This window comes from Marasmius oreades, chromosome 7 (genome assembly GCF_018924745.1).
Source record: "Marasmius oreades isolate 03SP1 chromosome 7, whole genome shotgun sequence".
NCBI lineage: Eukaryota > Fungi > Basidiomycota > Agaricomycetes > Agaricales > Marasmiaceae > Marasmius > Marasmius oreades.
Genome location: NC_057329.1, coordinates 2972725 through 2998008, shown reverse-complemented (window position 1 = coordinate 2998008; position 25284 = coordinate 2972725). Strand labels below are relative to the sequence as shown.

Sequence of the window (25284 nt, the reverse complement as noted above, 5' to 3'; positions counted from 1 at the left end):
TAACCATTCCTATGAATTGTCCTGAATGTCTCCTCAGCAGTGTTGGGGCTGGTCATTTGACCACACGAGTATCCTGGGCCCACTCGCGGAATCAAGAACGACGAAAATCGTATCTTCCAGAATCTCAATTCAGAGGGTGCGTATTCTAGACATTGAACACAGGCGAACACAGGCAGCTCAGGCGGACAAGAATGTGATCAAGTAGGAAGCGTGATATCGAGTTGAGCTCCACGATATCTCCTCCATGCTGTGCAGTGCAGCGCTCATCTACTGCTTTTACTGGACCTCATCCTTATTCAACGGCCACCACCATCCGTCCCTCTCTTTCTTCACCATTCATCACACACCCCCATACCCCCAAGTCTACTTCCGTTTCCCTATCATCGTCTGCCAATGGCAGATACAAGCAGTCACAGGATGGAGATTTTTAGCGGTGCATCTAAAGTCAAGATCGGCAAAGCAAACTTCTCGACCATTGGTAGGGACCAGTATAACGACTACACAGTCCATCAAACCATCGTTCAGACAGGAGGCAAGAAAAAGAAGAGTGACAATGACCTACCAGAACTTTCCGAGGTGCGCAGATGGGCAACTTTACCTGTCCATTGGGACTCTAAATGAGATGTTTGCAGTTCACCGAAATCAAACGGGGCGATATATACAAGAGTAAGGATGCCGGTTACTCTTGGCAGCTGTGTTCAAATGGGAAAGACGACACGGAGGCAGCTGTTTATCATGCAGAAATCAACGTCACTGGATCCTTCGGACAGAAGACGTTTACCGTGAAGACGTATCGCGGGCGAAATGCGATGAAGGTAGGCAGTGAAGATTTGTCTGCCCCTGGTAAATTCATGATTGGATTCGACAGCAATGGCGGCGCGATTTTTTACGATGTTCTAAGGATTGGCTTGGGTATGCTTTGTATTTTGATGGCTATGTTATGAGGGACTGAAATGTTTGTTAGGGATGTTGCACTCTTTGGTTACAACAAGTCGTCGGTTCCTTCGTTGATATTCTGCGGAGGTATATGTTCAATCGCAGATTCTGAACTTTCGTTGACGATGTACTTTCAGAACTCGTACCGGTTGCACATATGGAAGCTCGAATGGGATGGGTGGGGATGTTCTACATCCATTTACTGAGAGTGAGTGGACAATATAGCACTGGTAGTTACTGTCGACCAATCGATGATATAGTTCAACTTGGGATGTGGAAGAAACGAGCTGTGGATGGACCCAATCAACGGAAGATTCTGTCGTGGACCAATTGGACCTAGATGTCCTGATTGGCAGGATCGAGACTTCCATCTCATAGTTCCTTCCGATGTGGAATTCCTCAACGAAGAAGTCGTCATCCGATATTTCGCTAGTAAGCAAGATGTTCGGGGTCTTCTTTATACGCTTAGTTGTAATCATTTTGAAACACTTGACGATATCCCAATTAGTCACACCCACATCATCTCCGGTTTGACAGATTCGATGGTTGCGTTCACCGAGAATGTACAGTGGGATAGTTGGGAAGGTTGTCTTGATAAAATGCAAGAGATGCCGGATGGAATAAAAAGGTAGTCAGACTTTCCGTCGAATTGACCTTCATTGACTGATCTATTTTCAGGTTCCGTCTCAGAGACGATCGGCCCAAGATACAAGTAGGCTCTATCAACGAACGAGTCACTTGGCTCTCACAAGCGTTGAGTGTCTTTCACGCTCTCGGCATCTCGATAGACGAGGACCTTTCCGCCTACAGTGAGTGTTTTTTGAACACCGCCAATCTCAGGCTAACGCCAGCAGAGTTGGTCTACCCTTGTCTCGAGCTCACAGGCACACTTCAGAGATCCAAACGCAAACGGCAACGACGCCAATTACTACATACACCCATTTATTTCGTCATCCGTCCTTTGTCAAATCCCGTCTATCATTGGTCGTTCGATCCAGCCGGCCAAACGCCGCTCTCGCGGGACACATGCAAGTACCTTGGCCTTCCCCTCAAGCTATCCCTGAAAGTGATCCCCATCCAAATATCCTGGCCTACCAAGATCTACAAAGCCATTCGTGATTACCAAACCATGAGGGGATTTGATTCCAGAACTACGGATTTCACAGAGTCTCTTTCATATCCTATATTCAAAGTCGTTCCTATCGGACATGGCAAAGGTAAATTTCGATTCACATATTGTTATGTATACGTCCCATACCCGTTTCCAGGACCCACAAACACCGCCAAGGGAGCACAATCCGTGGCGACTCGAAAAAGTGAGCACTTCCCTCGGTTTCCTCCTCGTGGACCTAATAGTTTCTTTTTCCAAGCGGGCACGAAGCGTTCACTACTGCGTTCATTATTTACCCCTTTCATCCGAGGGGTTAGAAGTCTGTTATGTGGGATTTGATTCTCTTCGAAATGTGATAGGTTTGTATGTCATGTTTTTCGGACGCGACTCTACATAAGCTTGGACCTTGGGGCTCCGAATAAGTATTCACTACAGTAGATCAATTACGCACCGAGACCACCCAAGAGCCGACCAATTGAGGGAACGAAAAACGACGAGGCAAGTAGATACCTCCAAGTGAACCGTTAACAGTTCCAAAAGCTTTTTTGCGGAAACTGCCCCAACGACGACTGTTAGCGCCAGAGCGTGACGAATTTTATGGTTCGCCTTGAACAATATCAGTGCCTCATGCTTGGTGCAGATGGGGATTTTGAGCCGTCATAGTCGTTTAGGTGCGCTTTGGGCATGCAACTTGCGCCAGGGATGGAATGTAATGCATGTAATGGCTAGGCGCGTGTGGGGAGGAGGTATTGAGACGATGGGGTTGGGGAGGGGTGGTGTTATCGTTAACCGCATCTACGCTGATCACCAGTGAGAAAATAGAACAAGCTGAAGAGATACGTACCATTCGACTGATGCTCTTATCCAGAGAGTCGCGTAACCAGCGAAATCGTTGGGGAATTTTGAGAATACGATCTATTTCACTTCGTAGCGATCATGACCACAATTGGAGTATCAGCGCATAATATTTCGAGTCGAATGAAATATGAGCAGCCATCGTGCATAGAGAGTAAGCTGATAGAGACTGGCGAGAAAAGGGATCGGCCAGCCAGGACAGAATCCAGAGTTTCTTGGCGTCGTTTTGAATGCCATAGCTATTAGATTTTCGGAAAAATATTATTGAAAAGCTGGTGAACACAAGTAGCCCAATATGAGTGAAGCTTGAAGGAAGATGTCGAAAATGACGGAGGTCGAGGGAGGTCGCGTCGCCGCTGGCAAAGGCAACAACGCTTGTTTGACCGTTGAATCCACCGCTAAGCGTCCACCGTCGCCTCGATCGGCACCATGTCCTCGATTCGGAAATCTCTTCGCCTCGAACCGCTCCCAAAAGCCGTCTTTGACTTAGACATACCCAGAACCCACGTATCGTGGAACAGTTATCATGAAAGCGAATGTTCGAACAAGGCTCCATTCTTTTTTTTTTGAACTTTGACGGATACGAGCATAAATTACAAGCTGGAAGGTCGAAAGATGCTCGAGAACAACGGCTACAACGACCAACTTCCATGTATGGCCTTTTCTTTGTACACCAAATATAGTCAGCTGTTTGTAATTTCTATTCGGTTCGTGTCTTTGTATTTTTCGACTGGGATTAAGTGAACGACCTTGTTTGCTCAAACTCATATGAACCTCCTCTTGCACCCAGGAAGAAACATACCAATCATCCCTAACCCAGTGGCTCCTGGTGGGCACCAGAATCGAAGAAGTATCTCAATACCTTCCACTTCAACCAAGTCAGTCGATTGTCAGCGAGATACGTAAGTGCTCTACCTAATATACACAAGAACCAATGATGTTCAAAGACTCATTAACACCAACCTAGACCCCTGTTGAACATGGCCTCGAGTGAGCAAGTTGTCGTGGAGGGTGATGTGAAACGAGAGGGGACTGGACAGCAGGTATTTCTATCCACTGAATCAATTGACGTGAAGGTGGACTGACGACGTCAAACAGTGCATCCCCACGAATTCCAACCAAAATCTTCCGTTGACCGGGTACCACACTCAGCCAGCCTCCATAAACACCCTTCCCGTCGAACTATTAACGGAGATCTTCGCCTATTTCCAACAATCCGATGAAGAATCCCCAGATGCGGCCCTACTACCTCCAGTCCTCACCTTCATCCGCGTCTGCAAACATTGGCAGGCGGTCTCGTTAAGCACTCCTACCCTATGGTCAACCATCACGCTCTCCAACCCGACGCGCCGACATGTTCGTATGGTCCGGGAGTGGCTTAAGAGATCCAAGAACTGTCCGTTGACGTTATCTTTGGAAATGATCGAGGATCTAGATTCAGAACCCGAAGAATGGGAAGCCACCATCTCTGCGACAAACAAAATCCTTCGAACTGTGGTCAAACATCTTCACCGCTGGAAAACAGTCTTTTTCTCCTTCTCAAATTTCCCCATCCAGTCCGACTCCCCACTTTTACACCTTCCTCCATCACCTACGGCAGCACCAGTGTTAGAACGAGTAGATGTTTGCGAGAGTAAGAGCTTCACCACGGTTGAAGATAGCAAGAAGTTTTGGCAAGCTATTGCCAGTTATCCGAGTGTTCGTCATGTCATGTGGATAGACGATCAAACAGTGGAAAGTTCGAAATCCGTTCTCCCGAACCTTCTCCCCCCATCTTCCCCCGAGTCATCATGGACAAACCTCACCCGACTTGCTACACGATTCATCGTAGACGAATCTCTTATGGAGTTTCTTTCTGGGTGCAAAGGCTTGGAAGTGTTGCATGTCACCGGACTCGAGCAGTCGGATTCCACGAGTACACTTCTCCCTCGACCGCGCGTTTGTTTGCCTTCGCTGAAGAAACTTGAATTCGGAGCTGGAGCTTGTCGTGGATCGGTATCCGTTGCGTTGGGTACGCTTCTTGACACATTAGACCTTCCGATGCTGGAGACTTTAGAATTGGAGGAATGGGCGTGTCCGAAAGCTTGGATGGAGTTGATTCAGCGGAGTGAGAGTCGGGTGAAGAGGATAAGCGTGGCAGTTGATGGAAATGCGTTGTTGTCGCTGTCCCTGGATGATAACACAGACGGGTCGGAGGGAGATGTGGATGTCCAGAGTATATTAGTGTCGTTGGCTATGAGGCACTTGGAGGAACTCGGTGTTTCGTTGTTCTGCCCCGGCGCCACTGACCGCGATAGCCTCTTTCTCCGGGGTGTCAGTTTGAAACAGGGTTTGGGCGCGTTACCTTCACCTTCTATGAGAAGATTGCGTTTGGAGATTGATGATTTTCAGTTGGAGGGTGAGGTATTGGAGGGGATGGTGAGGTCGTGTGTAGACTCGGAGTTGGAAGATACGAGGTGTGCGGTATCCGTAGACGTTGTGAGGAGAAGGCCTATGTAGAAGGAGTAGTGGAGCGATGGGGAGTTGGAATCGTTGGATGCTAAGATACCCTTTTGTGTTTTTACCCGTCGGGGTTGTCCGACGGGACTGATGGTCCGCGAGTACAATATGAAACAACTACTGCGCACTGTTCTTTTTACCTTGTTCCACCGCCCCATTTTCAAATTGAAGCTGTGAGATGACTCTCATAAATTCAAGTTGCTCACGACGACGGACAGTCCCACCACGGCAATGATTCTCCCAGATGAAAAGCTTCCTCCTCCACCTCCGTACGAGGCTCATGAGAACCATGGCTCGTCTTCTCGTCTACCCACCGAAATGCCACCTTCGAGCTCGTCGCGTTCAGCAGGTGAACCCTCTGAGTCACCCATCGAACTGACTCGAGATGCAGGGATACTCATCCGATCGTACTTGCCGAAAGAAATCCATTCCGCAGTCGAAGCGCGACCACTCCCTTCATCCTCTTTACCCTTACCGCTTTGCCTCCCCCAAATCAGTCGCCGCGCCAGATGGGATTCACCTTTTGCCAGGGGCTACAACGAATGGCTCGCAGACTTAGGAATACCTCAACAACCCTTTCTCAACTTTATCGACGGGTTAAATCTCGCTATAGCTGCATCTCCACCTCTTCGCGTTGTAGATATCACAGGCAAAGCTATTGGTTATGTGTACGTTCTATTTGCAATATCAGTTTTTGCTATGTTTTGAACGATTTCCTAGGCCATATCACTGGGCAATGATCTCAGGACCTACCATTCTACAACGCTCCGCTTCCAAAACTGGACCTTCCGCACACGTCCTCTCCAAAACCCTAACAGATCGTTACCTTCGAGCCGCGAACCAAACCTTATTCCATCCCAAAGGTCTCTCCGTGCGCATTTGTACAACTCTAGCGATGGAAAACTTCCTACTTCGCCCACGAGGCGTTGAATCTTCACCTGGACCGTCTAAACTAGACAAATTCGGAAGAGCCGTTGGCGGGGTGCTCTTAAAGGTCCCCATTCCTATCGTCGGTCCTCTCACCAATCGTGTTATCCGTGCCGTTGCGGATAAACCACCCACGGCTACTACACCGTCAACCATGTCGATGTCATTTGATACGCTCAAGAACGGAGCTTTGAGTCGTCGATTGGCACGCACGGAAGGTATAAGCCTTCCGGTTACCCTCGTTCACCTGCCGAGTCCTGTCAGGTTCCCAACGGGGGTGGTGGAAGCGATATCCTCTTGGGGTGTTCGGTTGGATCATGGGCAGCGGTTAGAGAATGAAGCGCAGAGGAAGACCGAAAAACGGAGAAGAGCGTTGGCTGCTGAAAGGATGGGAATCGATCTGGGGTCGTTGAATCCGGGATCTGATAGTACACAAAGGATGTGGAGGGAGTATGATAGAGAGGCGAGGGGGGAGTCGAGAACGGGTGGAGGGAGGAGTGGTGGGTTGTTGTCTCTGGTTCTAGGACCGGACCTGAGTCCGATGGAAAGTCGAGTGGCGAATTCAGAACTTCTTGAACATTGGGCGGATGAAAAGGTGTTGTGGGTCGTGGTTATGAGCTCTGAAAATGGTGCGTACTGTTTCGTCTATCTCTGTGTCCCAATCCAGATAATCAATATCAACTTCTTATGGACTCGTTATCAGACAAAGCAATCGATGATATTAGTAAAGCGGACGAGAAGGAAAATGAAGAACGGGTTGACGAGAAATCATGGAAGAAAGAGATGGAGAATGAAAGGGAGATTCTAGAAGAGAATTTGGATGAACTTGGTCAGTTTGAAGACCATGATCAAAAAGATCCTCGAACATAGTTCCGTGGCTTCGGTCAGTATCATTCGATCGCCGTTCTGCAGCAGCACCCACAGACTACCTCAATCTAATAAATATAACACACTTAGACTCTAGTGGGGTCGAACGATGAGATGAGTACGGAGACCCAAAGAGCAAAGTTCAAATCAGATCATGGAAAGATGAAGAGTTAACGACGACCTTCCTTACCTGGCCCATTCCCTCAACTGAACGGTCCTGACCCCCCAGCTCAAACCACATAACCTCTGCCGGGTGATAGGTGCCAAAACTTTACAAAACACCATGTACCGGTGAAGCTCTCGTTCCTCCGCAAGATTCTGGATCCATCGTCAGATGTCGAAGTCGATCAGATCTTCAAACCCCGTCCACCACCATGCCGAAATCAGACTAATACTTCCTGCAATCCGTTATGCTGTACTAGTATGATATCGAGCGGCCGCCACGGGCTATCGTGTAGATCTTGATTCTTGATCGAACCATCGTGTCTTCAAAGATCTTAGCCACTCGAACTTTCGTGGAGACCTCGACTGCGCTCGACGAGACATGTTATCGAATTCGGCCGTTAGCAATTGTAAAATCGCCATGACTGTAGACCCTGGGGAGGAGGAGGACCCACTGGCATGCTTCTCTTCTCTTGATAGTGATCCACAGCCTTTGATGCTACTGCACGAAGCTGCGACGTTACAGCATATAAAATTAGTCGCGGCCGTAAACGAAAGGCTGCCCCATAGACGGCAGATCTTCTCAAGTCCGATGTATTCAAACAAGGCGCCTTCCTCCCAAGGATCTGCTATATGTGTCGCTGATTTAGACAGCATCCGCACTGTGCAGAGGGGTCAATGACCCGGACAATTCTCGAGGTAATGATGGTCAAGAGTAAAGCTGTGGAAGTTGATAAGAAAAGATTTGCCACTGAGGGTTCGCGAAATCGGAAACCGTTCCAAGTCTTCCCTTCCCACCATCTCCATCCAATCTCCATCTCCCCTTTGCTGCTAAGAATCTAAGTGGAAAATTGTAATGCTCATTCCGTAGTTCCCTCTCAATTTTGAATGTGATGTAGGTCGCTGATTGGTCCGGTTAATGCTGACTTGGGCCGTCCTCTGCGGCTTTGATGTTTTCGGAAGAATCAGAGAGTTTCAATCTTATTTGCGATACTTTTTCAAGAGTGTGGTTCTCACGAGATCTCGTTGAGTAGATGAATTCTCGTCGTCTTAGCGGTCCCATTTTTTGATTCCTGAGTCTTAAACTTAGGCCGTCACGCCGCACCGAGCTGGTACGATTCCTACCAGGGTCCTAGCCCTGAATCGTGAGATTAAAGGAGTTGAGGAGGCCATAGATGTAGAGGTAAAGATTGAATAATTACACACTTAGCCTCACACTTGAGACTACTTAAATACGCCAGTCCCTGCCGGGAGACCACTTATATTGCTTGTCCTTTAGAAACTGAGTTTTGTTCCAGATCTTGCAAGTCCGATGGCGAGGTGCCAGATACTGGCACTGAGCCATCTCCATGAACATTTAACGCAGGCAGAAGCGATCCGCGACCTTGACTAGTCCGTGCTCCGAAGGATAATGAACTTAGGACAGTTGGGTTGCCGGCGTTGTAACGCTCCACTGTGAGTCCTAATGTAACACGCATCATGATTATCAGAGGGGCAAGGGCCTAGGCAGGTGTGGAAGTCAGATATCCAAGGCTAGAGACAAGATGATGACAGGAAACCATACATAGATCTGAGGCATAATGGTCGACAAAATAGCAGTAACATCGCCGTGGGCACCAGTCTTGGCATTAATGACATTGAAAACAGTGAAGATAATCGTAAACGTTGGAATGATCATTCCCGATTCCAACCTGCCAGGCCCATAAGAGGATTTGTCAAGGAAAAATCAAAAGGGAAACTCGAGGAATGACTGACGTTATAGCGATGATTGAGTTGTATTTCTGCGGTAGAGTACCTGCAATTCCCTCATGCCCGAGGTCCTGTAGGCATGTTTTCAGAGTCCATATCCGACGAGCTACAGGTTGTCAACGGTAGAGATGTGGTTCAGTAATGTTCAAGTTGACGGCGTTGGGATTTACCAATTAGATAGGTTAACAATGCATGGGATACCGTATCCACAGAGAGTTCAGTGGTCGTATATACAAATGTCGTTGTAATGAGCCCCGCCGGGGAACCGGCTGTTACGAACTGCTGCGTAATAAGATACTGGTGCAGTTCGTAGTAGTAAAGAGCTACAGGGGAAGGGTTCGGCGAAGTTCACAGTAACATAGGATGGATTTCTGCTCACCGCTTGCTCCTAGGAAAAGAAGCACTGGGACAACAATAACGAGATAACGACGGTCCCAAATATGGAAAGAACGATAGACCTATACATAACATGTTATCAGTTGTATGCTTAGCTGAAGTATTGAAGAACGGAAATTATTAACCGACCAATATGATGAATGCAGTCAAGCTGAAGTGGAATGTCCCTAAATATGAACAATTCGTATGGCCAGAAGAAGAAAGGCAAACATACTCGATAAGACCAAAAAGTACGAATTCGATGATACTGCCAATGAATTATAGTTAGTGATCAAGCCTTCAAAGAGCCATCTGACAGGAACCCCACCTGCATGCCTGGAGATTGATCGAAGTAGGACTAGTACCAGGCAAAGGTATACTGAGGTATTCCCCGACCACCAGTGATGTGCTGATTATAGCAGAGACCGTCGCCAGGGCGAATAGTACAGAGGAGGATACAACTAGGAACATGGTGCCTTCCCGAGCTTTCCGTTGTCGAAGGAGGTACATCCCCACGATGAACAGAACAGCATTGACGCCTGCCAGTATGATTGACGATTGGCGAAGAAACACATTGCATGGGTAAGTGAGCGTACCATAGAGTAGAATGTGGGTCTGAAAAGAAGAAAGGTAAAGGGATGCTCTTCCGCTCGGTGCAACGTAAATTGAACATACCCAACCAACAAAAAAAAGTGTGACCAAGGGTGAAGGAGCCATTTGGCGAGTTATGGAAGGTAAAGAGTCTTGCCAACCAATCTGTTATAAAAGCATCCCTACATGCAGTAGTCAAGAATATCCCGAAACTCGCACAACACCGCCAGACGATGGATAGATGAAAGAAGACATCGGAATTATGATGATAATGAGACTGTAGGCGGCGAGATGGAATGAGTCAGTGCAAACGCTCGTATACTACTTACCATTTGCGAGTGACTGAAACATCATCCTGGGGATAGCAGGTAGTCTGGACCCTTGCAAGCACCTTTCTGATGTTGCCCCATCCTGGAATACAGTTTTACGAGTGCCGAATTTGCAAGATGATAGTCGCAGAAAGTGGAACAGGTTACTTTGCTGTCCGTGATTCGGAGTCCGATGCCGTCACACGTGTCAGTTACTGAAAAGCTTCCTCCACCTCTGTGTGAAGCTCGTCTTCTCGTCTACCCACCGAAATACCGCCTTCGAGCTCGTTACGTTCTCCAGGTGGACCCTCTGAGTCACCCATCCAACCGACCCGAGATCTGCTCATCTGATTGAAATCCAGTCCTCAGTCGAAGCGCGGCCACTCCCTTCACCTCTTTACCCTTACCTCTTTGCCTTCCCCATCCCAGTCGTCGCGCCAGATGGGATTCACTTTTTGCCAAGGGACAACGAATTGCTCGCAGATGTAGGAATACCTCAAGAGCCCTTTCTCAACTTTATCGACGGGTTGAATCGCTAGCTGCATCATCACCTCCCGCGTTGTAGATATCACACGTGGTAAAGCTATCGGTTAGGGCGGGGTGCTCTAAACCTCCCCATTCCCATCGTCGGTCCTCTCACCAATCGTGTTATCCGTGCCGTTGTGGATAGACCACTCAGGGCTACTACGGCTACTACGCCATCAACTATGTCGATGTCATCCAATACGCTCAAGAACGGAGCTTTGAGTCGTCAATTGGCACGCACGGAAGGTATAAGCCTTCCGCTTACCATCATTCACTTGCCAAGTCCTGTCAGATTCCCAATGGGGGTGGTGGAAGCGATATCCTCTTGGGGAGTTCGGTTGGATCATGGGCGGCGGTTAGAGATTGAAGCGCAGAGGAAGACCGAAAAACGGAGAGGAGCGTTGGCTGCTAAAAGGATGGGAATCGATCTGGGGTCGGAACCCGGGATCTGATAGTTCACAAAGGATGTGGAGGGATGATAGAGAGGTGAGGGGGGAGTTCGAATCAGACAACACTGTCGGGTGATAAGATGAACAGCTAATGACGACCTTCCTTACCTGACCCAAACCTTCAACTGAACGGTTCCGATCCCCCGACTCAAAATATATAACCTTTACCGGATGGATAGGTGCCAAAACTTTACAGAACTCAAGTACCAGTGAAACTCTTGCTCCTCCGCAAAACCCTAGATCCATCGTCAGACGTCGAAGTCGATCAGGACACCAATAAGGGTCTGTAATTGTGCCTGGTGTCAATTCTCTTCCTGACCAATTATAAAACCCGTCCACGACCGTGCCGAAATCAGACTGATATTCGATGTGATCTGTCGGCCACCTCGAGAGCAACAGATTGTGTTGATTTTATGCGTTGTTTGTGGGATGTTCTAATCTCGAGGAGGAAGACCACTGGCAGCTAGAATAGCACCCAGACTCCTTGTCTTCCGTACCCGCATCTCTTCTGCTACTCTTGATCGTGATCCACAGCCTTTGATATTACAAATTAGTCCGCCGTGAACAAAAGGCTGCCCCACAGATGGCAGATCTTCTCAAGTCCGATGTATCCAAACGAGGCGACTTCCTCCCAAGGTTCTGCTATATGTGTCGCTGATTTGGACAGCATCCGCACTATGCAGAGGGAGTCAATGACCCGGAGGAGGGTGTATGTAATGATGGTCAAGAGTAAAGCTGTGGAAGTTGATAAGATATGATTTGAAAACGGCTTTACGCCACACGTGCCGAAGAATTGCTGAGGTTTCGCGAAAGGAAACCTTTAACCGTCCCGAGTCTTCCCTTTCCACCATCTCCCCTTTGCGGAAAATTGTGATTATCATTCCGTAGTTCCGTCTCAATTTTGAATGTGATGCAGGTTGCTGGTCCGGCTGCCTTAATACTGACTGGGGCAGCCGTCCTCTGCGGCTTTGACGTTTTCGGAAGAATCAGTGAGTTTCAACCCTCATTTGCGATACTTTTTTAAAGCTCACATGAGTGAGGTTCTCACGGGATCTCGTTGAGTAGATGAATTCTCGTCGTCTTAGCGGTCCCTTTTTTTGATTCCTGAGTCTTGAGCTTAGGCCATCACGCCGCACCGAGTCTGGTACGGTTCCTACCAGGGTCCTAGCCCTGAACCGCGAGATTAAAGAAGGGGTTGAGGAGGTCATAGATATAGAGGTAAAGATTGAATAATTACACGCTTAGCCACACTTGAGACTAAGTAATTCAATACGCCAGACCCTGTCGGGAGACCACTTATATTGCTTGTCCTTTTGAAACTGAGTTTCGTTCCAGATCTTCCAAGTCCGATGGCGAGGTGCCGGATACTGACACTGAAACGTCTCGATGAACATCTAACACATGCGGAACCGATCCGCAACCTTGACTAGTCCGAGCTCCGAAGAATATCGAACTTAGAGGAGGTGAATTTCCGACGTTGTAACGCTCCACTGTGAGTCCCAATGCAACACGAATCATGATTATCAGAGGAGCGAGGGCCTAGGCAGGTGTGGAAGTCAGATATGGAGGCTAGAGACGAAATGATGGCAGGAAACCATACAGAAATCTGAGGCATCATGGTCCCCCAAACAACGATAACATCGCCGTGGGCACCAGTCTTAGTATTAAGGACGTCAAAAACAGTGAAGACGATGAGAAACGTTGGAATGATCATTCCCGATTCCAACCTGCAAGATAAGAGGATTCGTCAAGGAAAAATCAAAAGGGGAACTTGAGGAATGACAGACGTTATAGCAATAATTGAGTTATATTTCTGCGGTAGACTACCTTCGATTCCCTCATTCCCGAGGTCCTGTAGGCGTGTTTTCAGGGTCCATATCCGACCAGCTACAGGTTGTCAATGACAGAGATTGTTGTTCAGTAATGTTCAAGCTGGCAGCGTTGGGATTTACCAATTAGAGAGGTTGACAACGCATGGGCTACCAGAGACAGAAAGAGTTCAGTGATCATATATGGAAATGTCTTTGTCATGAATTCCGCCGTAGGTGCTCCTCCGAACTGGTGCTTAATAAGATACTGGCGCAGTTCGTAGTAGTAAAGAGCTACAGGAGAAGGGTTCGGCGAAATTCACAGTAGCACAGGATAGATTTCTGCTCACCAGTAGCTGCTAGGAAAAGAAACCCTGGGGCAATAACAACGAGATAACGACGGCCCCAGATATGGAAGCAACGATAGACCTACACACAACATGTTATCAGTTATATGCATAACTGAAAGATTGAAAAACGGAAACTATCAACTGACCAATATGATGAATGCAATGGAGCTTCGGAAGCGGAATGTCCCACGATTAGTAAATAGGAACAATCCGTACGGCCAGAAGAAAAGGCGAACCGTACTCTACAAGTTGAGTAATTACGAATTCAATGATACTGCCATGAACCACAGTTAGTGATTGAACTTCAGAGAGCCGTCTGACAGGAATCCCACCTGCATGCCTGGAGATTGATCGAAGTAGGACTAGCACCAGGTAGTGGTATACTGAGGTATCCCCCGACCACCACCAATGTGTTGACTATAGCAGAGAAAGTCGCCAGGATGAATAGTAAAGAGGATGATGCGACTAGAAACATGGTGCCTTCGCGAGATTTCCGTTGTCGAAGGAGGTACATCCCCACGACAAACAGAACAGCATTGACGCCTGCCAGTATGATTAACGATTGGTGAAGAAACACACCGAGTGGGTAAGTGAGCATACCATAGAGTAGAATGTGAGTCTGAAAAGAAGAAAGGTAAAGGGATGCTCTTCCGTAGAGGTGCAACGTAAATTGAACCTACCCAACCAGCAAAAAAAGGTGTTACCAAGGGTGAAGGAGCCATTTGGCGAGTTATGGGAGGCAAAGAGTCTTGCCAATGAATCCGGTATAAAAGCTACCATCCCTACATGCAGAAGTCAAGAATATCCTGAAACTCGCACACCACTGCCAGATGATGGATAGATGAACGAAGGCATCATATCAGAGAAGGGTTGAGTCCTAATAATAATAATATCAGTGGTTCGCCGAAACTCATACTAAAAACAAAGCGGCTTGGATCAGGAAAGGAAGTGGAAGTTGAGTGGAAGGATTCGGAGTCCGATGCTGTCACTTTGAAAATTTCTACACGTGCCACTGGCTGTCCCGACTCCCCAGTTACTTAAACTTAATGCGCACCGTCGTGTTACCCGCCACCATTTTCATATTGAAGCTGTGAGATGAAACTCATAAATTCAAGTTACTCACGACGACGAAGGACAGTCTCACCACGGCAATGATTCTCTCAGCAGATGAGAATCTTCCACCTCCACCTCCATACGAGGCTCAAGAGAAACATGGCTCGTCTTCTCGTCTTCTCGTCTACCCACCGAATCTACAAGCTCGTCGCGTTCTCCAGGTGGACCCTCTGAGTCGCCCATCGAACTGACTCGAGATGCAGGGACACTCATCCGATCGTACATCCCGAATGAAATCCAGTCCTCAGTCAAAGCGCGACCGCTCCCTTCATCCTCTTTAACCTTACCGCTTTGCCTCTCCCAAACCCCCAAACCCGTCGTCGTGCCAGATGGGATTCACCTTTTGTCAAGGGCTATAACAAATTGCTCGCAGACGTAGGAATACCTCAAGTGCCCTTTCTCAACTTTATCAACGTCAACTTTATCGACGGGTTGAATCTCGCTATAGCTGTATCTCCACCTCTCCGCGTTGTAGATATCACAGGTAAAGCTATTGGTTATGTGTACGTTCTATTCGCAATATCTGTTTTTCCATGTTTTTGAACGATTCCTAAGCCAGATCACTGGGCAATGATCTCAGGGACCTACCATTCTACAACCTTCCACCTCCCAAACTGGACCTTCCGCACACGTCCTCTCCAAAACCCTAACAGATCGTTACCTCCGAGCCGCGAACCAAAACCTATATCACCCCAGAGGTCTCTCCGTGCGCATTTGTACAACTCTAGCGATGGAAAACCTTCTTCGCCCACGAGGCGCTGAATCTTCACCTGGACCGTCTAAACTAGACAAATTTGGAAGTGCCGTAGGCGGAGTGCTCTTAAACCTCCCCATTCCCATCGTCGGTCCTGTCACTAACTGTGTTATCCGCGCCGTTACGGATAAACCACCCATAGCTACTACATCGTTAACCAAGTCGATGTCACCGTTACTCTCAAGAACGGAGCTTTGAGTCGTTGGTTGGCGAGCACGGAAGGTATAAGCTTTCCTCTCAACACCGTACACTTGCCGAGTACTGTCAGTTTCCCAACGGGGTGGTGGAAACGAAATCCTCTTGGAGTGTTCGGTTGGATCATGGGCAGCGGTTAGAGAACGAAGCGCAGAGGAAGACTGAGGAACGGAGAAGAGGGTTGGTTGCTGAAAGGATGGGATTTGATTTGAAGGTTGTTGGATCCGGGATCCGATAGTTCACCAAAGATGCGGAGAGAGTATGATAGAGAGGCGAGGGGGGAGCTGGGAATGAGTAGAGGGATTGGTTCTAGGACCGAACCTGAGTTCGATGGAAAGTCGAGTGGCGAATGTGGAACTTCTTGAGCATTGCGGATGAGAAGGTGTTGTGGGTCGTGGTTATGAGCTCTGAAAATGGTGCGTACTGTTTTGTCTATCTCTGTACCCCGACCCAGACATTCAATACTAGATTCTCTCAGACGCGAAGCAGTCGATGGTGTTGGCGGGGCGGACGAGGTAAAAATTAAGAAAAGGTTGACAGAAATCATGGAAGAAAGAGATGGAGAATGAGGGGGAGATTCTAGAAGAGGATTTGGATGAACTTGATGAGTTGGACCACCATGACCAAAACGACTCTCGAGCACAGTTCCGTGGGGCATGGCTTCGGTCATCATTCGATCGAGATCTGTAGCTAGCGCTGCCCCGCCGTTAATGTTGACGGGTGCCGTTGAACGTTCGCTGGGACTGCCCGTCGCCAGACCTGTAAAAACGGTTAGGAAGAAGAGGGAGCCTGATTTTAGCGAGACTGAGTTGCCGGGTGGAGACAAGATAGATGGGACACCATTTTTACGGATTTGCTTTGTCGACGATTGAGTGGATGAAACATGGGCAAAAGGATGGGAGGTTGCAGCTTTTGGCTTATTCGAGTGGTGCAAGTTGAAACGTCTGATGAACAATGGAAAACTAAGATGTAGAGGTGTACTTCGGAAATTTCCGTGCAATGTATTTTTGTTCTTTACCAATGTTCGTGTTACACGCAGACCAAACGAACCCAGATATGAAGGCAATGAGTAGTCGCTCGCAACTTTATAATTAGGCAACTCAGGTTCAACTCGCCAGCACTCAAATACCGAAAACAATACTGACCAGATCCCAGATCCCAGGCACCCAATCTATATTATACCGCCCTCCGCTTCCTGAACAGCACCTTAGCACTCTGATTCGGACTCACGAAGGCCGCGAACTCCATCTCTTTCGGGAATTCCTCAGAGTCTTTGAGCTTTATGTCGTATGTCATGATGACATGTGCAAGTAAAGCTTTGATCTCGTTGACCGCGAAGAAACGCCCGGGACTGTCATCAGTGACCGTAAGCAATAGCGTCGGAGAGATGCGATTAACGGGTACAACTCACCACGTATGTTTTCCTGCACCAAACGTCAACCAATCGGCGGTCGGTGTGACCATATGATGTTTCACACCCTCTCCTTCTTTCTCTCTCAACTCCCAGAGCGAGTCGGTTTAAATTCGAAAGGAGACGGGTATTTCGACTGTTTTTGTAAGGTAGTCAATCGTCAGAAAGGGCTAAGGATTTTCGGGACAAACTGCGGGCACGAAACTGGAACTCAAAGCTCACCTCATCGTGGTGGAAATGATACGTGGCCACTCCTACTTTTGTTCCGGCGGGTATTACAACGCCATTAGTGAACCGATAATCTTTTTGCGCTATGCGAGCGGTGCCAACTGTGTAAGGTGGATTGATCGATAAGCAAACAGTTCGGGAGATCAGCATGGGCTCACTTACTTGCACCCACACCAACTCGTCTCTGTGACTCTTTCATAAAACTATCCAAGAGACGCATTTGAACCATAGCAACCTTCGACCATCCTCCCTCACGCTCAACCGTAGTCTTAATCTCTTCACGAAGAGGTTCAACGACTTGTGGGTTGGCGGCCAAATGAAACAGTGCCTGAGTGAAGGTTTGCTATTTAAAGAGGGGGGAGCGAAAAAATAAGTTCAAAGTGGTCGGGAGGCTAAAGGAACGTACAGAGGTGGTGTGAATAGCGACAAAATTCGTGGCGATTACTCGTAAAGTAAGGTCTTCGTAAGACCCTTTTTGCCAGTCTTCACCGTTTTGAGCGCAGCTGTCGATCAGCCAAGAAATCAAGTCGTTCTGAGTCGCGATGAGCCTCTTGCGTCCGACTCTGAAAGGAGAGCAGAAATCAACAACGCACAGGTTTATCAGGCCAATCTCGACCATATTCTCGTTCCATAGCAAAACGCTCGTTGAGAATTGGTGTAAGATGCCTCACAGCACGTCGTAAACTGGACTTTCTGTTTGTTATGATACGACCGAGTAGTCTGTAAAGATGAAAAGTTCGGTCAGCGAATTAGTCGACCGACGCAAGGAAAAGTTGAACAACTTACGGGTGCAAGAATTTTGGAAAGAAGCCGATGAGACTACCGTTAACCATGACGTTGATTGTGAATTTGAGGTTCAAATCGCACCAGTCTTCATTGCGACCTACGATATACCCATTAAAACGTTAGGTCTCATGAAAGGAAAAGGGTGGATAAAAAGCCCATACACAGCGGTAGCCCAACGAAAAACCTGTTGGAAGTTCGAACCACGATGTTCTGAATGGTCTTGATGATGTTCGACGGTTCCACCCAATCTGGAGAAGGAGCATCAGTTGGATCCGTTCGACAAAATAAGAGGACTAACCATCTTGTGGTGGAATATACTCTGAGAACGCAGCCTGAATCTCGTCTCGGACATCGTCGAACCTTGCACCAATGTTCCGAGTGAGAGTAGTGCGAATGACATCGAGATGGTACGGATTTCTGTGAATGACCGGTGACATTGTGTACTTCAAGTGAACGAGCTGTTTTGAGCGAACGAGATTAGCAACCCGCGGGAACGACTCCTCCAAAGAAGAAACACAAAGGCTAACATCTTCAAACATCTCAAGGATAGAGAGATCTCCCTCGGAGGCTCGTTTCAGCTCTTCGAACATGTCCCGACCATTCAAAACAACATTCCAGCCAAAGAGTGTCGGGATCTTGAACGCTGTTCCAGGGTGCTGGACGAGGGCGGCAATGTTAGGAAATCTGAAACCGTTCGCTGGATATGGAGGCCTTCACCTGTTGACACCCTTCCTCAATCAAAGTGCGTGCATGGAGCAGGTAGCGCCACACTGTGACATAGGAGGAGAATATCCCATTCGGGCCCGATGTAGGAATTGCGTCCAACTGAGGAGAAAAGAAAATATAAATCTGTGGGTTTATACCATGCAAAAACTGTTCACCTTGGACCGTTGAATACGTGCATTGACGTACTTGTACGCCAAAAACGCGACGAGAGCGGTAATTCCGATAGTATATGGACTGAAGTCCATGCTGCAGTTGTGGGGAGAGTCCCTTCAGGCAAGCTAATAAGGCGGAATTCAAATTTCAAAGCTCATTTCGGACGTCTTTTTCGAGAATCAACCCAAATCAATCTACCCTCGGGCGGTGCAGAGCTTACATACTGTATATTGACGTTGATGTCCAAATTCGTACAATCAGACCGGGCGCACCGCTCGAAAATCGCAATAAAACAAATAATTTTGAAGTTATCTCAACCCATAATATTCCAGGGGCGACTATACATCTGGCCTGGCCTTGAATCCTGATTCCGCGACGAAATCTCGAGATACGGGAAGTTTTCAAACCCAGGAATTAGTTTCGAGGGATGTACTAATTTCTAAATACTACTCACTAGGAAAGCAGCGTCTATACATGACAAAGTATACTCGTTGCAAAGCTGACCGAAACAAAGAGCGGAACGATAGATAGATAGGAGATTTCAGGGGAAATACAAACATCGAGAAACAGAACGTACTCGACTTTGAGATGACTACGGAAACCCAAAAGAGAGGCCACAAGTTCGAATCAGATAGCACTGTCGGATGATGGAAAGATGAACAACTCAACTGAACCGTGGTCCTGACCCCGAGCTCAAGACATATAACCACTGCTAGATGATAGGTGAAATTTCACAGAAGTCAAATTACCAATGGAACTCTCGAGCTCCTCTGCAAACTCCTGGAGTCAAAGTTGGTCGGACACAGAAAAGGGTCTGCAATTGAGTCTGATGTTAATTTTCTTCCACCAACCATAAACCCTGTCCACCACCGTGCCGAAATCAGTCAATTCGAGAGTAATAACAGATTGCGTCACGTTCGTGCGTCGTTCGTGGGGCGTTTCTGATCCCCGCATCACCTCCCGTGAGGACCTGTTTCCCAGTATAAGAGGCATCGGCTTGGTCTTGTCCCTTCTCGGGCATAATTGAATCTGAACAATCATTACAAACACTGCAATCCGTTATGTTGTGTTTTGAGCAGCGGCCACGAGATGTCACGTAGATCTTGCTTCTTGATTAAACCATTGTGTCTTCAAAGGATCTTGATTACTCGAGTGTTGGTGAAGACCTCAAAGGCTGCCAATGTGCTCCACGACACGCTATCGAACTTGGCCGTTAGCAATGACTGTGGAGCCTGAGAAGGAGGAGGACTGGCACTTAGAATAGCACCCGTTGAGCGCTCGAGCACCTGGACTCTTTTTCTTCCGTGTCTTCTGCTACTCTTGATCGTGATCGATGGCCTTTGATGTTACTGCACGACGCTGCGATGTTACAGCATATAGAATTAGTAAAAGACATCAATTCAGAGGACAGTCTCTGACCGCCAGAAAATTTAATGCATACTAACGCTTCTGCGCCGATACCCATACAGTTTGGATCGTAAATTGAACCGACCTGAACAATCCTCGAGGGCGTGATGGTCAAGAGCAAAGAGCAAAGCTGTGAAGGTTGATAAGATAGATAGATAAGATTTGAAAAACAGGTCACACGTGCCGCGCGAAAGGAAACCATTCAAACTTTAACTTCAAACTTTTTTTTATTTTTTTTTATTTTCTGCAGATTTACGTGTTACAAGCCGTCTAGTGCTAAGACACACGGGCGCGCTCGTCAGAGCGCTGCCAGTCCTTCTCCTTATATTCTACTCTGCCCAAACTGTAGGTGGGCTCGTGGTCTCTTGGTTGTGTAGCTGTTGGTATTGTTGTCGTGTGTAGGTGTTTTGTATGATAGTTGGCGTGCCTTACGGGGGCGTGTCGCAGTCATTGATAACAAACTTCAAACTTCAGAATGGCAGAACAACAAAGTTATGGCGGCTCAACCCATAGTATTCCGGGTCATCTGTAGGTGGCACGATGGATAAATAATGATATTTTCGTCTGGCGCGGGAAGCCCGAACAAGCGCCCGCAAATTTCCAAGGCTCCGTACCCAACACCAGCGCTAAATACATCAGAACTGCATGTCATTTTTACTTGTAGACGTCGACGTAAGTATATCTAGTTACAAATTCAGAACGCTGTGTCTGATTCGTGGTTTCGATAATGGCCTGTATATCAAGTGTATTGGAGTACACAGCAGAGGGCCGAACACTTCCCACGTAGACGTCGACGACGGTCGGCGTCAGTCGTTGGGCAGGCCACCGCCGACACTGTCACCAACATGGCAATTGCGATGTTGATGGAAAGAGTCCGGATGCACTTCCACAGCTACAAGCGTGGTTTCAACGTCACAAGATAGTGCGCCAGGAATGAAGCGAGAAACTAGCGAAATGGCCACTGTCCGGAATGTCGACGATCTGCGTTCTTTTCTATTCTCTTCTACATCTCTCAAAGCTCTGCAGGACGGGTTGGAGATAAATGGGAATTGGACAGCATCAACTATTGTTGGATGGCTGCAAGAGGTGCGTAAAAGCACGTTAATCTCGTACGAATGTGGCTCTTATCCTTGCTTGGTATACTTGCTAGGAGATACAGTCTTCAACAGACGGATCGTACAGAAAACGTTGCACAAAGTGCCTAAATGCGCTCGTGAAGAAGTACCGCATCTTCCCGTCCTCGTTCTTCTGTGACAATGTCAGAAGGGATGGAGATTATCCGCTGGGGGGTGGTGGATTTGCTGTACGCTTGTCCATCTTTAGATAACGCAACTTTATCTGAAATGTGGATGATTCTTCGTGGACAGGACATATATAAAGGTGTCGCAGACAATCGTTCGGTCTCTTTGAAGGTCCTTCGAGTTCATACGCAGCCTGACGAAAAGAAAAGAAAGAAAATGGTGGAGGTGCGTCTGCTTCTTCCAAGGTTCAAACATTTTCCAACAGAATTGTCCACATCATAGGATTTTTATCGGGAAGCACTGATATGGACTCAGCTTAGCCATCCAAATGTCCTTCAGTTACTCGGCGTAAACACCACATTGTTCAAAACCGACTTTTGTCTTGTATCGCCTTGGATGGTTAATAGTGATATTATCACTTTCTTGGAGAGGCGGCCTGATCATGACAGGCTACGATCGGTTTGTCTAGTCCATATCTGGCGCCCAAGCGTTTTCTGATTACCGTCAGGCAGATACGAGACATAGCAGCCGGTTTAGATTATCTTCATTCCCGGTCTCCGATGATTGTACATGGCGATATAAAAGGGGTATTATATCATTTTCTCTCTTTAGCATACCGCCTGACCCTCTTCATAGGCTAACATTCTCGTCGATGAGGACTGTAACTGTCGATTGGCGGATTTTGGTCTATCAAGGGAAGCACATGGGACAACGATGGTCGAAACCTCCACGGGGGGCATAAAAGGTTCTCTGCGATGGATGGCGCTAGAAATGTTCCAACCATCCACTACGAGAGATTCAAATGAGGACCGGTCTCCTAGAGATATTTACGCCTATGCATGTACGATCGTTGAGGTAAACCCCAATCTCAAAACCCAAGGCACTTGTTGACTTTGTTTGAACCCTTTCCTCTGAATCAGATCATGACAGGAAAGCCGCCGTTTCCAGACCTTCTTGACGTCGCTGTGATTACACAAGTACTGCTCAATCGTGCAAGACCGGAACGGCCGACTGGAGTATGGTGTCCTGATAATGTCTGGGAGTTGGTCGAGGGATGTTGGGACCAAGAGTGGCCGAAACGACCAACAGCGACTTACGTCCATCATTACCTGACAGGATTGACGAAGACGGATATATCTCTTGGTGCTGATTCGTCTTCGGCCCTTGCTTCTCACCTTGAGACACCGATCCAGATTATGCTACCTGCTCTAGAGCAGACGAGTTATGGAGGTGTGGTTACTTTCAATCCCCCACATGCGCAGTCTATTCACGATGACCCTTCTCCCGACGGCTATACGGATGGCAATTTCTCTCAAAATAACGCTCATTCTAAACTAGAGTCAAGGGCAAGAAGCAAATCCTTCACTTCTTACTTGACTAAGCTGGTTCCCAGCACCACATCTTCCTCGCCTCCCCGGAACAATGGCGCCTCACATTTGGAGCAATCCTCTTCACCTGAGATTGCCCTCGTAACTCCAAGTCCAGACAGGAGACCGGGCCTCAGATCAGGAGCGAAATCCATTCATAACTACTTCACGAACCTCGTACCGGCATCAAGGCAGCGATATTCCACGCCCGTTGCGATCGCTAAGTCTTTTGATGATCCTTTCGAAAATGTCCTCAAACCTCCTCCCCACGAAACTCCGAAACAAGCCGCTGAACGCGTTGCGCGGGAAGCTGAAGCCAAGAGGGTGAGCGATGCGATCGATGCAGAGCTCAAGAAAGAAAAGAAAAAAGCACGCGAAGAGCGCAAAGGGGTCAAAGGGCTGTTATTGGTGGGACAGGCTGGTAGCGGTAAGTTAAGTGGTGGACTGAACTCTTCCTTATTTCGATGCTTGACTTTGCCAGGTAAGACCACAGTCTTGAAAAGTGAGTGATGAACGTTCTGAGTCTATCGGACGACAAGTCTCATCAACTCCACCCGTCATTATAGACTTGGTGGCGCGCTACGATTCCGCTACTTGGGATAAGGAGAGGAGTATCTGGTACACGGTTATACAACTCAACATCATGAGTCTGTTACTCGACATCATTGAGTTGATCTATAAAGACCTTCAAGTACAGTCAAAGGAGGACTATGATGAAGATCGTTTAACGACGTCCGGTTTCACCTCTCGTCATGGCTTTTTGATAGAACCCCTGGAGCCCCTTCGCCGACTGATCACAGTCTCTACGCTTCGGCGCGCGCTCGAGAAACATGTCAGGTCAAACCATATCCGGTTCAGCCGACTCGGAGTGTCGACTCCTGTATCCCATCCAGGACCCCGTGATGTTTCTGTGGAACGTTACATCATCGATAACGCATTCAACGTTATTGTTGCGAACAAAGACAGCGTCAAAGCTTTGTGGGCAGATGAGAGTGTTCAGAATGCTCTCAAACGACGAACGATTCGGCACCTTGGTTCTACAGAATTGTAAGCCTTGTAGATCATCTAACTCAGAATGCTGCCGTTGACATTACCTTGACTTCCTTGCAGTTATTTCGAGCATTTAGATCGCGTCGCATCGTCCGATTATTACCCAACTGACGAGGATATCGCCTACGCGTATTTACCGACTAGTGGTGCGTCGCGCCGTCACTTTTTTGAGGATGTCTGAGATCGATCGATGTTTTATCCTGATAGGATATCAGGACATCAAACTTAGTACGTGAACCATACCATGAGGAATGAGTGGCATCGGTCTTGACGATCTGATATAGCGATAAACAGCGAATCTGTTCTCCAGATAGCCAATATTGGAGGAAGTCGAGGGCAGGTATGGAATCAATTTCTTTTCATTACATCTGGGATGGTCCCCCTTACTTTCCCCATTTGACAGCGTTCCGTATTGGCCCAGGCCTTAATGGAAGGGGAATACAATACGATCATTTTCCTCTGCCCAATATCCGCTTTCGATGAGGTTCTGGAAGAAGATCACGCCATTAATCGTTTGGAAGACTCGATTCTCTTGTGGCGCGCAATCTGCTCTAATAAGCTGGTGTCGGCCAGGCGATTCATTCTCTTCCTGAACAAGTGCGACCTGCTGGAGCAAAAATTGAAATCAGGTGTTTCGATCAAGAAATACATACCGTCCTACGCAGATCGTCCTAACGAAAGTTCAGAATTCGTGAATTGTATGTCCGACTGGTTTTGTACCTCTTCTGTGTCGTCTGACGTCTTGTAGATGTTTCTCGACATATGAGGTCAATTTACAAGCACTTCAGCCCACTGGAACGCAATCGCACCCTTCATGTGTTCACAACAACGGCCACAGTAGGTTTAAGTTAGTTCAGGATTTTTTCGAAGCTGACACAAATTACAGGATATCGAAGCTCTTGAACGGACATTGAAAGATACAATACCAGTTTAGACGTAGCTAACACGATGCATGTCGTTTTTCTTTACCATACATACAACCAAATGTCCAACTCAGAAAACCTCTCGTCGGTCCCAAATAGGATTATTCTTCGCTTTCCTTATACCTCCGAGAGTGACGCGATCCACACTGAGCTTGAGGGAATCCAGACGAACATGGACCGCGGTGTTTGTCCCAACTGTCAATATTCAAAATTCTCAATGACCGTGCAGCGCGAGGATCTCGTCTCTATTCACGCTAACGGTAGTCGCCGCCACGCAGGCACCTCCGCACCTACTTACCCTTGATTTCACGATGTAGGACCAGCGGCGATCGTCAATCAGTCTGTCACGACGCCTTAATGAAGTTCAGAATGTGTTTCGCAATCTCTATGGTCTCATTTCGAGTGCTCAGCATTTGGA

General features: G+C 47.7%; 12 protein-coding genes across 12 annotated transcripts; 5 read left to right on the top strand and 7 right to left on the bottom strand.

Moving 5' to 3' along the window:
- Positions 1-417: 417 nt before the first annotated feature.
- Positions 418-2386, top strand: E1B28_011707 (uncharacterized protein; the record flags this gene model as incomplete). The annotated part of the gene is made up of 10 exons (XM_043156765.1): positions 418-576; positions 633-815; positions 869-912; positions 965-1023; positions 1074-1144; positions 1197-1564; positions 1615-1745; positions 1791-2153; positions 2205-2252; positions 2307-2386. The coding sequence occupies 10 exons, from the start codon at positions 418-420 to the stop codon at positions 2384-2386; spliced, it is 1506 nt and encodes a 501-aa protein (XP_043006560.1).
- A 1878-nt stretch (positions 2387-4264) lies between these two features.
- Positions 4265-5401, top strand: E1B28_011706 (uncharacterized protein; the record flags this gene model as incomplete). The annotated part of the gene is made up of 1 exon (XM_043156764.1): positions 4265-5401. The coding sequence occupies one exon, from the start codon at positions 4265-4267 to the stop codon at positions 5399-5401; it is 1137 nt and encodes a 378-aa protein (XP_043006559.1).
- Positions 5402-5632: 231 nt separating this feature from the next.
- On the top strand, positions 5633-7198 carry E1B28_011705 (uncharacterized protein; the record flags this gene model as incomplete). Its single annotated transcript, XM_043156763.1, has 3 exons — positions 5633-6069; positions 6122-6957; positions 7032-7198. 3 exons carry the CDS (start codon positions 5633-5635, stop codon positions 7196-7198), a joined length of 1440 nt encoding a protein of 479 aa, XP_043006558.1.
- A 1418-nt stretch (positions 7199-8616) lies between these two features.
- On the bottom strand, positions 8617-10198 carry E1B28_011704 (uncharacterized protein; the record flags this gene model as incomplete). Its single annotated transcript, XM_043156762.1, has 10 exons — positions 8617-8859; positions 8922-9048; positions 9113-9212; positions 9277-9429; positions 9486-9564; positions 9632-9653; positions 9717-9749; positions 9810-10020; positions 10078-10096; positions 10157-10198. 10 exons carry the CDS (start codon positions 10196-10198, stop codon positions 8617-8619), a joined length of 1029 nt encoding a protein of 342 aa, XP_043006557.1.
- A 394-nt stretch (positions 10199-10592) lies between these two features.
- E1B28_011703 (uncharacterized protein) lies at positions 10593-10925 on the bottom strand (the record flags this gene model as incomplete). The annotated part of the gene is made up of 2 exons (XM_043156761.1): positions 10593-10727; positions 10788-10925. The coding sequence occupies 2 exons, from the start codon at positions 10923-10925 to the stop codon at positions 10593-10595; spliced, it is 273 nt and encodes a 90-aa protein (XP_043006556.1).
- A 336-nt stretch (positions 10926-11261) lies between these two features.
- E1B28_011702 (uncharacterized protein) lies at positions 11262-11600 on the bottom strand (the record flags this gene model as incomplete). Its single annotated transcript, XM_043156760.1, has 1 exon — positions 11262-11600. The coding sequence occupies one exon, from the start codon at positions 11598-11600 to the stop codon at positions 11262-11264; it is 339 nt and encodes a 112-aa protein (XP_043006555.1).
- A 1050-nt stretch (positions 11601-12650) lies between these two features.
- E1B28_011701 (uncharacterized protein) lies at positions 12651-14234 on the bottom strand (the record flags this gene model as incomplete). Its single annotated transcript, XM_043156759.1, has 10 exons — positions 12651-12893; positions 12955-13081; positions 13142-13241; positions 13307-13456; positions 13513-13591; positions 13659-13680; positions 13754-13786; positions 13845-14055; positions 14113-14131; positions 14193-14234. 10 exons carry the CDS (start codon positions 14232-14234, stop codon positions 12651-12653), a joined length of 1026 nt encoding a protein of 341 aa, XP_043006554.1.
- Positions 14235-14663: 429 nt separating this feature from the next.
- Positions 14664-15275, top strand: E1B28_011700 (uncharacterized protein; the record flags this gene model as incomplete). Its single annotated transcript, XM_043156758.1, has 3 exons — positions 14664-14799; positions 14867-15128; positions 15185-15275. The coding sequence occupies 3 exons, from the start codon at positions 14664-14666 to the stop codon at positions 15273-15275; spliced, it is 489 nt and encodes a 162-aa protein (XP_043006553.1).
- A 435-nt stretch (positions 15276-15710) lies between these two features.
- On the bottom strand, positions 15711-16232 carry E1B28_011699 (uncharacterized protein; the record flags this gene model as incomplete). The annotated part of the gene is made up of 1 exon (XM_043156757.1): positions 15711-16232. One exon carries the CDS (start codon positions 16230-16232, stop codon positions 15711-15713), a length of 522 nt encoding a protein of 173 aa, XP_043006552.1.
- Positions 16233-16750: 518 nt separating this feature from the next.
- On the bottom strand, positions 16751-17038 carry E1B28_011698 (uncharacterized protein; the record flags this gene model as incomplete). The annotated part of the gene is made up of 2 exons (XM_043156756.1): positions 16751-16925; positions 16986-17038. 2 exons carry the CDS (start codon positions 17036-17038, stop codon positions 16751-16753), a joined length of 228 nt encoding a protein of 75 aa, XP_043006551.1.
- Positions 17039-17070: 32 nt separating this feature from the next.
- On the bottom strand, positions 17071-18970 carry E1B28_011697 (uncharacterized protein; the record flags this gene model as incomplete). Its single annotated transcript, XM_043156755.1, has 11 exons — positions 17071-17121; positions 17208-17314; positions 17376-17556; positions 17620-17745; positions 17807-17933; positions 18000-18096; positions 18161-18247; positions 18298-18457; positions 18527-18655; positions 18717-18824; positions 18881-18970. The coding sequence occupies 11 exons, from the start codon at positions 18968-18970 to the stop codon at positions 17071-17073; spliced, it is 1263 nt and encodes a 420-aa protein (XP_043006550.1).
- Positions 18971-20908: 1938 nt separating this feature from the next.
- E1B28_011696 (uncharacterized protein) lies at positions 20909-24980 on the top strand. Its single transcript, XM_043156754.1, has 15 exons — positions 20909-20957; positions 21030-21371; positions 21436-21588; positions 21653-21751; positions 21809-21985; positions 22039-22113; positions 22163-22381; positions 22447-23395; positions 23460-23940; positions 24004-24089; positions 24151-24171; positions 24228-24283; positions 24347-24641; positions 24692-24780; positions 24830-24980. Exons 2-15 carry the CDS (start codon positions 21219-21221, stop codon positions 24875-24877), a joined length of 2901 nt encoding a protein of 966 aa, XP_043006549.1. The 5' UTR covers positions 20909-20957; positions 21030-21218; the 3' UTR covers positions 24878-24980.
- The last annotated feature ends 304 nt before the right edge of the window (positions 24981-25284 follow it).

Excerpts from the sequence above, each read along its gene's own strand:
- E1B28_011696 (XM_043156754.1), top strand. The coding sequence starts at position 21,219 with ATGAAGCGAGAAACTAGCGAAATGGCCACTGTCCGGAATGTCGACGAT. Across the intron at positions 22,382-22,446 it reads ATGCATGTACGATCGTTGAG|ATCATGACAGGAAAGCCGCC; the intron begins GTAAACCCCAAT and ends CCTCTGAATCAG. Across the intron at positions 24,090-24,150 it reads CGCGTATTTACCGACTAGTG|GATATCAGGACATCAAACTT; the intron begins GTGCGTCGCGCC and ends TTATCCTGATAG.